At 38.9% G+C, this 13,208-nt stretch overlaps 1 protein-coding gene across 2 annotated transcripts in view; it reads left to right on the forward strand.

Moving 5' to 3' along the window:
• The first annotated feature begins 253 nt into the window (after nucleotides 1–253).
• The window catches only part of PDCD6IP (programmed cell death 6 interacting protein), a 35,409-nt gene continuing 22,454 nt past the window's right edge, over nucleotides 254–13,208 (forward strand). For both annotated transcript variants that reach the window (XM_017822519.1, XM_017822530.1), the window contains exons 1-5: nucleotides 254–562; nucleotides 7,132–7,186; nucleotides 8,919–8,988; nucleotides 12,266–12,393; nucleotides 12,998–13,151. In XM_017822519.1, coding sequence (XP_017678008.1) covers nucleotides 357–562; nucleotides 7,132–7,186; nucleotides 8,919–8,988; nucleotides 12,266–12,393; nucleotides 12,998–13,151 — 613 coding nt within the window. In that variant the 5' untranslated portion in view covers nucleotides 254–356. The remainder of the gene's footprint in view (nucleotides 563–7,131; nucleotides 7,187–8,918; nucleotides 8,989–12,265; nucleotides 12,394–12,997; nucleotides 13,152–13,208) is intronic.

The raw sequence follows: 13,208 nt of genomic DNA on the forward strand, positions 1-13,208 counted from the left end.
ACTTAGAACTAACGAACGCTGATGCCTTTGTCTGTTAAAATGTACAGACAGCGTAAAGTTTTGATGACCGGCCGAGCCAGCCCTTCCTCGGCTATCCCCCTACCCCGTGCCGTGCGCAGAGCAGCGCAAGTGACTCCCCCCGGGAGCCTCTCCCGCAGCCATTCCGTCCCTCCCGAGCCTCTCCCACAGCCGCTCCCTCCCCGCCGGAGGCGGTGCCGGCGGAGCGGGGCGGGGGGCGGGGCTCAGTGCGCGTGCGCGGCGCTCCCGGAAGCGGCGGCGGCGGGGCAGGGACCCTGCGCTGCGGTGAGAGGGGCCGGGGCGGCGGCGGCGGCTCTGCCCGCCGGGCGGCGACGGACATGACGAACTTCATCTCGGTGCAGCTCAAGAAGGCCTCGGAGGTGGACCTGGCCAAGCCGCTGTGCAAGTTCATCCAGCAGAGCTACCCGGGCGCCGAGGCACAGGCCGAGCACTGCCGCGCCGCCGAGGAGCTCAGCCGGCTCCGCAAGAGCGCGCTCGGCCGCCCGCTCGACAAGCACGAGAGCGCGTTGGAGACCCTCCTCAGGTGGGGCCCTCGCCATCCCTCTTTCTCCATCTCCCCCAGCCCTGGGTCCCTGTGGGGCCCCGGCGGCAGCTGCGGGCCTTGGGCGTGGCGGAGCCGGAGCCAGGTGCGGGCGGGCCCAGGTGTGGGCGGCCCTTCCTGCCGGGAGAAGCGGCCGGGGCTGCTGGGCCGGCTCCGGCGGCCTGTGGGATGCAGGCGCCCTGGCGCTCAGGTGTCCTGCAGCATCCCGGGGTCCCCCGCCCTCGCCGCGCCGCTCGGGTGTCGTGGGATGTCACATGATGGCAGCGCGGGCGGGGGGGGGGAGGCCTTGTCCCCATTAGCGTCCCCTTCCCAGTGTTTGTGTCGTGCTAGGAGCTCTTGGATCTAGAAATCGTAAAATCATAAAATGCTAAGGGATTGGAAAGAAGCTTAAAGATCATCTCGTCCCAACCCCCCCTGCCATGAATAGGGACACCTTCCATTAGACCAGATGGCTCAAGGCCTTATCCAACCTGGTCTTGAATGCTGTGAGGGATCGGGCATCCACAACCTCACTGGGCAACCTGTTCTAGTGTCTAATCACCCTCACAGTAAAGACTTTCTTCCTAATATTGGACATAAATTTGCGCTCTTTGTTTGTACCCACAACAGACCATTTTGCTTTTCCGAGAGAGGAAAACTTTTACCTTTTGCTGTTACAGCTTCCTTTTCACTTCCCTTTCAGTTTTGAGTGTGGGTTTGTTTTTGGTTTTTGTTACTGTGTTGATGTTTTTGTTACTTTGTTGCTATGTTTAGCCGCTTCTTGATTTATTTGCTTCTAAAGTTATTTGTAAAGTCACATCCTCTTTTTTCTACTTAACGCTGTCAGAAAGTTTAGTGGGGCCTCTGTGGTGCTGTAGTTATCATGAGCAAAAGAGTCATCTCTGCCTTCTGCCTGGTAATCTGCATAAAGCCTGTGTTAGGACAAACTGCTCCATCATCTGGAAAAGCAGTCGCTCTTTCCTATCTGCAGAACATTTATGGATTGCAGTATTGACAGGAAAGACAAGGAACTACTGGAGAGGGTCCAGTAATTGTTTTTATCCATCCAAAGATGATTAGAGATCTGGAACATCTCTCTTATGAGGAGAGACTCCAGGAGGGCCTGTTTAGTCTAGAGAAGAGAAGACTGAGAAGGGATCTCATTAATTCATATAAGTAACTCAAAGGTGGGTGTCAAGAGGAGGGTACCAGACTCTTTTTGGTGGTGCCCAGCGACAGGATGAGGAGCAATGGCCAAAAACTAAAGTGTAAGAACTTCTTTCTATTGAGGGTGGCAGAGCACTGGAACAGGCTGTCCAGGGAGGTGGTGGAATCTCCCTCTCTGGAGCCATTCAGAGCCCATCTGGACACCTTCTTTGTGACATGCTCTAGGGGGGGTTGGACTAGATGATCTCCAGAGGTTCCCTTCCAGTCCTATCAGTTCTGTGCCTTACTGTGGTAACCCCGTTGTTCTGTTTCTCTGTGTTAGAAATATTTTGAGCCAATGTATTTGCAGCTCATCTGCTCACTGAGGTCACTATGATTCATTCACTAGATTAATACTAAGTACACATTTCTATTTACAAAGCTGGGATCAAACATTTGCACTATCAAAAATGCATTTTTACATAGTGGCAGCAACTTGGTTTTTTATTTTAAAGGAAAAAAGATAGAGAAATTTTCTATTATAGGGAGAAGTGATACTTGTAGACACATTTCTGTAATATTATGAACAAGTAAAAATACACTTGATGTTTGCTAGAATCTCTTATTTATAAAATTTAAAAACTGAAGAGAAATGGAGAAGAAACAAGTGCCTTGTTAAAAAGAAGGCAAGTATTGTGAAATAAGTTACTGATTTTTTTTGAGCTTATCAGCCCTTCACTGGGTGTTTGGACTATAAAAGCTATGACTGCACTGATCATGTTTTACAGTATCTTTGTAGTTTCCTGTTCTGTTCCTGTCTTGTTGCTGTGTATGCTTTTGAAGCTACTTGTGTTTATGCCTGTTGAAGGCTGGGGAAATTGTGAGCATCTATGAACTGAAAGAGGGACTTTGCCAGCCAAATTGAAAAGCATATTATTATCTTTCCTTGAATGCTGGAAATGAGCTGCTTTTTCTGAAGGTGCCAGTCAGGTTTGCCATTAGTTTCTGTCTGAAATCCCTGTTTGGCCCAGCCACACTTATAATTTCATCCTATTTAGCAGTTGTTCTACATGACCAAAAGAAGGCAGACCTCTTTTCAGTTCTGGTCCTTATGCTTTTTCTGGAAGGCAAAGTGTGTGCATGGCATTCTGAGCGTCTTGAATGAGTTCAGTGGAAGGTCGGATGAACATCAGAGCTGGTGCAAAATAAAGAGAAGTAGCGTTGCTGAAAGCCAAGGGGCTGAGCAGGACCTCCCTCTTTTAGTGCCAGCAAATTATTAAGTGAATTTATCCATACTATGCAACTTCACCTCAGGTTTTCTCTCTGAATAATGAAAGGAAACCACTTGCAATTTCATAATTACCAGTTTTGAGTCAGTTCCATATGCAGTGATCTGTTCTCTGCTGGTGATCAGTGACCAGCAGATGAATTTAGGTGGTCCAGATGCTGTTGCAGTAGTCAGGAGCTTTTGAATGTGGCTCTGCACCAGTGTAAACATGAATTGATATCCCTTCCATGCAGAAGCTCCTCTCTTAAAACATCTGCATTTTAAATTGTATTGCTTGAGAATATTTGTTTATTTTGTAGTGGAAGTGAGAAGGTCTGAACTAACTATAAGTTAGAGAAAATAAATCAATTGGATATATGTTTTCCCTTATTTCTTAACAAGTTATGGGTGGCTTGTTCCCGTCTGACCATTTATATTCATATATTTATATTCTGGAAAATAAGTTTGCTCTTACTCTGTTAAGACTATTCTGACATATATTCTGTTAATTATTGTGCAAGGCACAGTTGCTTTAAGAAGTCTAACTGTCTGCACATTCAGAAGTTTGAAGTATCTATCTGAGCTTATGATACAAAGAACACAAATGCTTGAGTGCCCCGTGTTTCCTCTGAAAATTTCTTTACCTCTCCAATTTCTCATATTTTCCTGGTGCTATTTAAGAGTGGTACTCAGTCTTATGTTTAAGTAACAACTTTAGCAAGATTTTCATTGAAGTTGAAGTTTAAAACTGGTTTGTTAAGGAAGTAAGGTTGGAAGAGCTAATTAAAACATGGATTTACATGTTACTTTGCATACATTTACTTCTTGGAGGCTTTTTATAGACCCTAATACCTAGTAGAGCATTGTAGACTATGTAGCTGTTAAGAAATGAGGGCTTAATCTTCTGCTAACTAATCTAGGATTTGCCCTTGGTTTTGTAATTTTTAGAAGCCTTGTTTTGATGAGTAGTCACTACAGATTTTTTTTTCTTTTATGGAAGAAATTAACTCAGTGCAGCCACATTTCCTAGACAAGCACTGTCCAGTAAAACTTTAAAAGTGAGTGGTGTGCTGTTGTTCAACTCCTGAATGCAAAGCTTGTCTTGGAGAAGTGTTTGAGATACCCAGTGAAAAGGGGCATAGTGTAGCTGGGAAAGACCTCAGCCTGCTTCCAAGCTTTCTTTGTTTTGTGAGAATCTGAGCACTCTGAAGGTGACGTAGGTGTGCTTGGTACAGATGTTTCTCCTTAAATTCTGTCATAGCAGATTTGATTTAGTGGTATTTTTCTTTTTTATTTTTTTTTCTTCTGAGTATAATTATAGCTTCGAGGGGTTCCTTGCTTCCTCTAATATTAAAGCTAGCCTGGACTTAATTTCCTTTTTCTGGAAACATGGGGTGGTGGTACAACTTTAATTGGTTTAATTTTGCTAACAACTCCTGCAGTTCTTTTTTAAAAAAAAAGAAAGAGGGGGTGGAAAGGGTAGTGCATGGTTTTATTTTGATTGTTCGAATTCTCTGAGAGCTAAAAGTTGCAGTTGTGATTTCCCGCTGGGAGTTTGGGACTCTGGTTCTTATCTCGAAGAGCAAAGATAAATCTTCTGTTCTCACAGTCTTTTGAAGGGGATTTTTCTTTATGTTTCTTTGGAGGAGGAACAGAATTTGAATTTCTTAATGCAATACATATATTTTAATTGAATTCTGATTTTAAACCTTCCAACTCATTTGATGTCTGTTTTTTACTAGCATTTAGAAGTGTGTAATGCCTGTCTTGATGAGAGACTGTTGTACTTTGAGCATTAGATCTGTGTTGCCCCCCCTGCTGTAGCTCTAGTTCATCACTGGCACAGCCAAACAACACTCAGCTGTGTTGTGCCTTGTGTTCTTTGTGTTTTGATAGTTAGATTACTGTAAATTTAGTTTTAAATTACACCTTTGTGTTTACCGTCATCTTTCTATATGTAACTGAGTTGTGCATCAAATGTGGTCTTTTCTTCTGTAGTTATTTTCTTTGTACTGCTAGTTTTACATTGTCCTGGGGTTAACATTTTCATTTACCATTTTATGTGTTTATACCGTTATATTTATACTGCTTACATTTATAAAACTAGAAAACTTCATGTTTGTCTTCTGTTTTTGTCTTCAGAGCTTTAAAAAGCTCTTAAATCTTGAGTAGAATTTTAAGTTCTCTAATAAAAAGAAATGACATCGCATTCTTAAAATAGTAAAGAAAATAGAAACGTAAATTCTGAGCTTGTTTAAAACAAACCAAATGAAAAGCCCTATGTTGTTGGTATTTATTGATGCTAAATGCAGCAATGTGCGTGTTTAGGAGGAGCATACACCTCTTTAGCTTATTTTCTCTGTAGTTGTGTTGACATACAAAGAATAGTCTGTTTGCAGGCGGCTCAGGCTTGGGCACACCCGGCTTCCCAAGGACATTTGACAAGCTTTGCTTCTTGACTGTGTCCTCATGGCAGATGAGGACACTGTAATCGTGGAATGTGGGAAGACAGCTTGGCTTTAGTGGTGGCTTTTGGTTAACAAATTAAATTGAGGCAGGATGAACAGCATGCAAAGTCTCCTTTTCTCTGGGATACGATGTGAAAACAACTGTGTTGAGATCAGATGAAGGCAATGAAGAAAGTGTGTTTAAATATAGTAATTGCAGTGATCTTCAGTGGTTGTTATTATTTTTAACTATACCTTTCATGTATACTTGATAAATTGTTTAATCTTGTTTAAACTGCTGTCACAGTAAATATCTGCAGACTTTTTTTTCCTTTTCCTTTTTTTTTCTTTTTTTTTCTTGTAACCCTACAAGGTTATTAGTGGAGTCCTTTTGGGTCCTGCAGATTATTGTAGTTTTTGATATGGCTTATTGATATGGATATTGTGTCTTAAATTGCAGTGGCTCTGTTGAACTGTTGAACTCAGAAACTGGTAGTATTATATACAGTAGCAGATGTAATTAACTGAAGAATATACTAAACCTATTTTTATTGCTGTATATGAGTTTTGAAGATGCTTCTTGAAATTTTAAACATTTATTGACTGCACAACATAGGTCTTGTGCATGTGCTTCGTGCCTATATCGGTAGTGATCAATATTTAATAACGTAAGGAAACGGGAACAATGTTAATCCTGTTTTACAGACTGTGAAAGTCATCACTGGAAGGCGTTTTGTATATTGGGAATATAAATTCTTTAAAAAAAAATTGACCAATATAATGTTGAGTGTTCGCCCATGTGGCATATGCTACAGGAAGAGTATAGGAAGCAGACTTCATGTATTATGTGTTCTTAGCAGTTGGCAGTTGAAAGGTTTTGAATTCTGCATCCAGCCTGTCATGTTAAACAACTGGTGCAGGTGTAGGGTACCACTCTGGAAAACTTTGAATTGCTTACTGTTGCCTGGATAGATTGTGGGAAGGACTATGCTATACTTGCTGTATTATCGTTCTGACATTCTTTCATAAACATCTTCCACTGTGACTAGGCAAAATATTGGCACAGAGGAACTTTTAGTTTTGATTCACTGTGAGTGCTAGAATATACTCTCATGAAAACTAAGTTTACAACTAAAGAATTTTATCAAGGATTAGGCTCTCTAGTTGGTGCTGTGCAAGACAAACGGCATCTATTTCAAAGGCATTGAAGTTGAAATGGTTGAGCCTGAATTTGCAGGGGAGTGGGTTATAATGCTCAGATCAAGAGAGTACAGTGTAGCATGTTAATGTTATGTTAAGTGCTGTATGCAATTTACTTTTGCAGCATGGTTTAATGTACTCTTTGTCTCCCTGTGTGAATATAGGGACTCCTGTGCATGATACTCTCTTCTAATCCACCCTCCATCAGGTAGTGGAATGGGTCAGTTTTGTTGCAGCTTTGTCTGTGATACTCTTTTACATTGAAGTAAGACAGGGTTTCCACGTTATCTGTGAAAGACTACCTCCTGTTGAACTTGTTCCTTTACTGAAAAAATCCCTTTAGGCAGAAATTCTGTCTGGCCTGTAAATCTGCCATAGTTACAAATGAGCTTCACAAGTTGTGTGTAGGATTTTTGTGCTCTTTTCCTTACCTTACGTGCCAGCTTAAGAAACAAAACTATTACTTTGATTTATCTAATAGCTATTTCTTCTTTTTTTTTTTTTTTTTATAGATACTATGATCAACTGTGTTCAATTGAACCAAAGTTTCCATTCTCTGAAAATCAGGTAAGAAGACTTACCAAACCCGTAAACTGAATCACGGCACCCACAATGTATGACTTCCAAGCCTGTACCTAATCTTCTACAGGGTACTTCTCTCAGACAAGGCATTTAATCTCTTTGAGCCTTATTTTCTTAATCTCTGGTTATTTTCTAGCTGGTGCTTGCATGTAGTCTATACTGAAACTTCCCCTCTAGTGGCCATAACTGCCTTTGTACAGGTTCAGAAACATTTTGGTTTTGGCTAGTGATCACTGTGGTCTAGGTCAGAAAGAGTTGTGCTGTGCTGATTCCTGTTTTTCCAGAAGTCTATTTCATACTATGTTCTAAAGGCTTTTTAAAACATAATTTCTATGGGATGGAATATGATCTTTGGTTTTTGAAGCACAGATGTTTCATTCACAACACCCAACAGAATAAGCCATGTAAGAGCTTAGCACTGTATTCCTGCCTCTGTAACTACAAATGACATAGTTTTATATAGGTATGGTGTTCATTAGGGTTTAGGGGTTTTTTTTCTGCCACATTTTTTTAGAATCCCGAACCTACAGAGAAATTTAGCTGAACTTTTGCCTATTGAAGCCTTCCTCAGAAGGAAACGAATAGATCTGTAGGCTCCTGTGTTTTGGTGGAAAAAGGTGTGGGTTTTCTTTGGGTGTGTTTAGAAATATGACAGAATTTATATTTCTTTCTGCATTAAATCATATTTAAATGGTAATACTGGGATTGAAAGGAAAAATTTCTTTCTGTCTTACAGGTTATAAGTAAGGGAATAATTTTAATACTGTTCTAACTTCTACATGAGTTTTGTGTGTAGCTGCATTCACTTGTAGCCAAGAACAGCACTTTGACTTTCAGTGTGCAAATGTTTTGATATGATGATCTGCAAACCCTGGGATAAGGAAAACTGGAGAACTTAGAGAGCAAGATCTGCCATATCTGTAAACTGTTCCATTCAAGGGAAGAAGTAGTCAGTAAAAACAGCAATGAACAGCTTGGGACCAGAACTTCCTTTATTAGCATTACTGCTAGAGGAAAATACATTATCAAACAGTACCCTGTAGCTTCTGAAGTAATTCTCCCCAAGCACTTTAAACTGAGGATTTTTGCTGTCTTTTCTGGTTTGATACCAGTTGCCCACCTGTTGATCAGCTGAATAAGGAATCAAACTGTGGAACTTGAAAGCAGATTCTATTAAGCATTTGCATTGTCTGTGGAATATATGCTGGAAGTATAAATAATACACACTGTTTTATTCTCTTTCCCGAGGGCATTTCCTGATAATGCTGCTATTGAATTCACTCGTAACAATGAGTGGATTTTGGTATTACAAAACAGATCTAAATAGGCTAGTAATTTGGAACAGTGGAAAATTCCTGGTTGGGTAGTTTCCTTAAAACTGTGACTATACCAGACCATCAGACTTATTGGGAAAGGAATGTCTTGGTTTGGAAACAAATTTATCTGTTGCTCAGAATGTAAACAGATAATTCTGAGAATTTCTGTCTTGTCTACTTGAAATGTTTTGAGCAAACTAGCAGGAAGGAAAAAAGAATATTTTTTTTTTTTTTAATAACTCTTGATTTTCTAAAACTTTCATAGTGTTTGTAATGCCACAAGTGAATGAAAAGTTTTATGCAATTCGAATGTAAGGGCTAAGTACGTAAATTTGGGATATTTTAAGAAGATTTTGTATTTGATTTTAGAGGTAAAGATCTTTCTTTTTCTCAACTTTCAGGTCTGTGTAACATTTACCTGGAAAGATGCTTTTGATAAAGGATCACTTTTTGGAGGATCTGCCAAATTGGGTATGTGAATATATCGAAAACTCAAGTATTAATGATACTAAACTTTTGAGAATATTTTTATATAGTTGAATTGGTAATAGTCTTTCTAGTATTTTCAACATAACTTTTCAATGAATTCAACTATATTAGTAATGAATTAATCACTTCAACATTGGTAATGAACAAATAGGCACCATGCAAAGAATAATTATAAAATTGAGATTTAATATTAGATTCCCAGAGGCACAAAGAGATCTGCAGTCTGGTAGTAGTTGTACTGTCTCCTTCTCAGACTTTTTCTGGGAACAACCCCAATTGATATTAATCAAAATTGTTCGTGTTAACATTAAGATTCAGTAGTAAGTTTTTGGTAATCCAGCTTTTACTGGTCTAAATTAGTAAGATCATTATGAAATGTGATTGTGAGAGAGTGAGTCCCCTCCAGAAGGGGAGTGTTGGTAGCTGGCTTCAGTAACTGAGCCTTGATACTATATTTTGTTCAAGAGAATAGAATGATTTGCCCATGTTCTGAAATTATTCTTCTATCACTTCTTTTAAAAATATTTTTATACAGATTTGAAAACTTGGAAAGAAAAAAAAATTGTATTTGTTTCCTGCAAACTTAAGGGGTTTGATTTGTTTTAGTCATATAGGGGCAATTCTGCACTGCAAATTCAGGATCATTAAATGGATTTGGGACACTTGCCAATAGAGAAGTAAGAATGAATAATTTTGAATTAAATGAGGAGCTGTTCAGTCATGGGTCATCATTCTTTAGTATTTCTATTTATACCTAAGTGTTCATCCTGACTAACATTACAAGATGAGCAGTGCAATTTTGAAGCTCTAGACAAAGCCTGAAAAAAATGCTAGAGTGCTTACTCTGTTTTTATTTTTAAAGTTCTTGCATCCTTTCTATAGTTCTCTGTTAACAACCACTGAAAGTTTTTGCAGTTTTCTATGTTCTGCATTCACCTGCTGAAGTTGTGCTTATGTGAACTGTATGAGTATCAATACACCACGTTTGTATGCATACACAAGTCTTGGCTTTCTTTTCTAACTATTCTAAGAAGCCCTTTGGAGACCTTCATGAAGATGATGTGGGTTTTTTCTCAAAATTTGGTTCATCCTGACTTCTTTGGGGCTAACATTTAATGAGGATGGAACCTGTTTCATAGTAAAGTTCAGAATATTTAGTTATGACTTAAACATAGTTTGTGAATCACCAGAGATTTATAATAATTGTGAGGAAAAAAATCAGTAATCATAATGGTGATGATTCTCAGGATACCCTGAGAATTTGAATAAATATGATGTCACAGCATCTTGAGAAAGCTTGCTTGTCTGAAGGTTAATTATATGCTAGTCTAAATAATCTGTGAGGCAGATGACCAGAGATTTATGTAGCAGTCCATGTGAAATACCAAAGAAATTCTTGACTGAGCTGTGAGTAATCCTCAGGTAACAGGCAGTGGAATAAATTTTATTTTGAAACTTTAAAGCAGATCTTAGTGGAAAGACATTAACAAAAGAAGTCTTTTACTATATATCTTTACAGTGATGTATCACAGTTTATCCAGATGCTATTATCCGGATTAACTACGCCGTGTATATATCTCTATTTCAGATCAGAATTAGCAGTGAGGTTTCCCAGTGTAAAGCAAAGTTTTCAGTTACTGAGGGAGCAAAATTCCTCTTGACTTCTAAGAGGAGGTGGGCCTGTCTTCAGGTAGAAATTCAGTGTAAAACTCCTGTGACTTCCATGGGAACAAGATGCAGGGATGTGACTTGAGAGTTCTGGCTCTTGCTGTGGTGGTGAACTCTTTGCTTCCCATCTTCCCCTGAATCCCAAGTCTGTATCACAGTGGTAGCTGACACTACCTGACACTGGCAGCTGATACTGTGACTGCTTGGGAAGTGACTGAGTTCACAGCATGGCATGTAATCTGAAATATGTTGATGAAGTTAATAGGTAGTGCTATAAACAGATGAGTCTGTGGAATATCTGTACTGGTAAAGAGCTGTTCTCACTGTAGTAAATCACACTTGAGGTGCAGTCCAGAGTATGAAGTAATTCTGCATTTAAGGTAATTTTGCACTTCAGAAACTTTAAAGCCATATTTTCTTTCCTTTTTTGTGTTTTTTTTAGTCTTTTCAATGTTGTTTAAGTTTACAAGATCTTATTTTTAGAAAAATTCTGGAAAATAAACTTCAGAAGAGACATAGCTAGATAAGTGACTGTTATCTTCATGAGATACAGTGACTGTGCAACTCCACTCAGGGAAACAAAATGGGAAAAATGACATGTCAGATTTATGCCTGCTTGTCTGAGAGTTGAGTGCAGGTCAGGGAGCTCTAACAGAGAAACTTCAGAGATGTGTTAAATGAATTTGTACCTGTATAAAGAGGCTGGATGTTAGTGAAATGAAACAAATGTGCATCTTAAGTGCGTTCATGTTTTAAGGATAACTGTACCTGGGTCTGTGAAACTGAAAATTCAGTAGTTGTCTCTTCTGTATTCTCCAAGAGTAATGTCTACACTTTATAACACCAGTAGGAGACTAATAACTGCAGTGTTTGGTTTTTCCAGCACTTGCATATGGCAAATAAGCTTTTTAAAGCAATTAATATATTCAAAATGGCTCCTGTTCAGGTATTTCTAGTTCTAGAAGTGTGGGCTCCATCCTCTGGGGCTATGAAGTACTGCAGGAGTTGCATCTGGACAGGCTACACTGCTGTCTAGTGAGCTCAAGTTTCAATTAAGTAAATCCTTAAGTGTTTCAGTACATGCATAGTGAAGATATTTCTCAGAATTTTCAGTCTAAAACAATAGGTTTGAGAATGAAAAATTCCCTATATTTCAATAGCTAGGAAGACAGACCATGTAAAAGTTTTTGTAATTGGACAGCTATTATAAAGTGATTAATGTGTGGAAGTTCATATTTCAGATTATCTCTCAGTAATGCTTCAAGAACCAAAAAGCTGCAATCTACTTATAAAGACTCGAAAATTATTTTGTGTAGATTTTCATGCTACTGCTTTCATGCTTTAGGCCACTTTCTGTAGTTCCTCACATGGAAACATTTTGTGGAAGTACTAAATTAGCCTATGTAAAGCCTTCAGAATGAAGATGACTTTGACTTTAAAAGTTCAGTATGATTGGGGTTTTGTTAGTTTGTTTTTGCTTGAAACTGTTGATACCTTTACAGATAATAGTAGTGTTGGCCTCAGCTGTAGGATGCTGGAGAACTGAAATTATTTTTTTAACAGTTGGGGTAACTGTCTGTCTTGATTGCAGCTCTGGCAAGTTTGGGATATGAGAAGACCTGTGTTTTGTTCAACTGTGGAGCATTGGCAAGCCAGATTGCAGCAGAACAGAATCTGGATAACGATGAAGGACTAAAAGCTGCAGCTAAGCACTATCAGGTAGACAGGCTCCCTGCTTCTGCTTGTGAATTCACAACTAGTAATCTTAGAACATCAAATAAGTATCTCTCAATTTTAAAACTATATATACACATGCACAAAAATATATATATATCTGTATGTATTTTCCTGCTCTTAATTGCAAAGATGGATTGGTTATGTACCTGGTCTTGTCTCATATTTTTTTACCAGATTGGGAGCATATAATTCTGTATGGTTCCCCATACTCCTTCCCTCAAGCATGTTGGTTAACTAATAACCTTCAGCTTAAGATTTAATAATTTTAGCTAGTATAAGTTCTTGTTTTAACAAGTTATACAGTAATAATCTCTTCTTTATGGAATGCATTAGAATTTCCATGTTTTTATGCCGTTAGGTGTAATCAATATGCCTTTATTTATACCCTGTCATGATAGATGTCTCACTGTAAGTGGCTCCAAGAACAAGAGGTCACCAGGAACTGTTTTTAGTGGCTAAAAAATAAATGGGAGACCATATACCAAAGACTTTTTTTTTGTATTTTTTGTATTTTTATATGTATTATATTTGTAAGAGAGAAAATCTGAAAAAAATGAATGGTAATGTATTATTTTATTTTACTTAGTTTGCAAGTGGTGCTTTTCAACACATTAAAGACACAGTTTTGTCAGCCTTGAATCGAGAACCTACAGTGGACATCTCTCCAGACACAGTTGGGACTCTCAGTCTTATTATGTTGGCTCAAGCCCAAGAAGTCTTTTTTTTGAAAGCAACAAGAGGTATATTTTAATTTTTTGCTTGTCTATTTAAGTTCACGTTACAACTTCCACTATTAA

This window comes from Lepidothrix coronata, unplaced genomic scaffold (genome assembly GCF_001604755.1).
Source record: "Lepidothrix coronata isolate B3197 unplaced genomic scaffold, Lepidothrix_coronata-1.0 Scaffold3, whole genome shotgun sequence".
Lineage (NCBI taxonomy): Eukaryota > Metazoa > Chordata > Aves > Passeriformes > Pipridae > Lepidothrix > Lepidothrix coronata.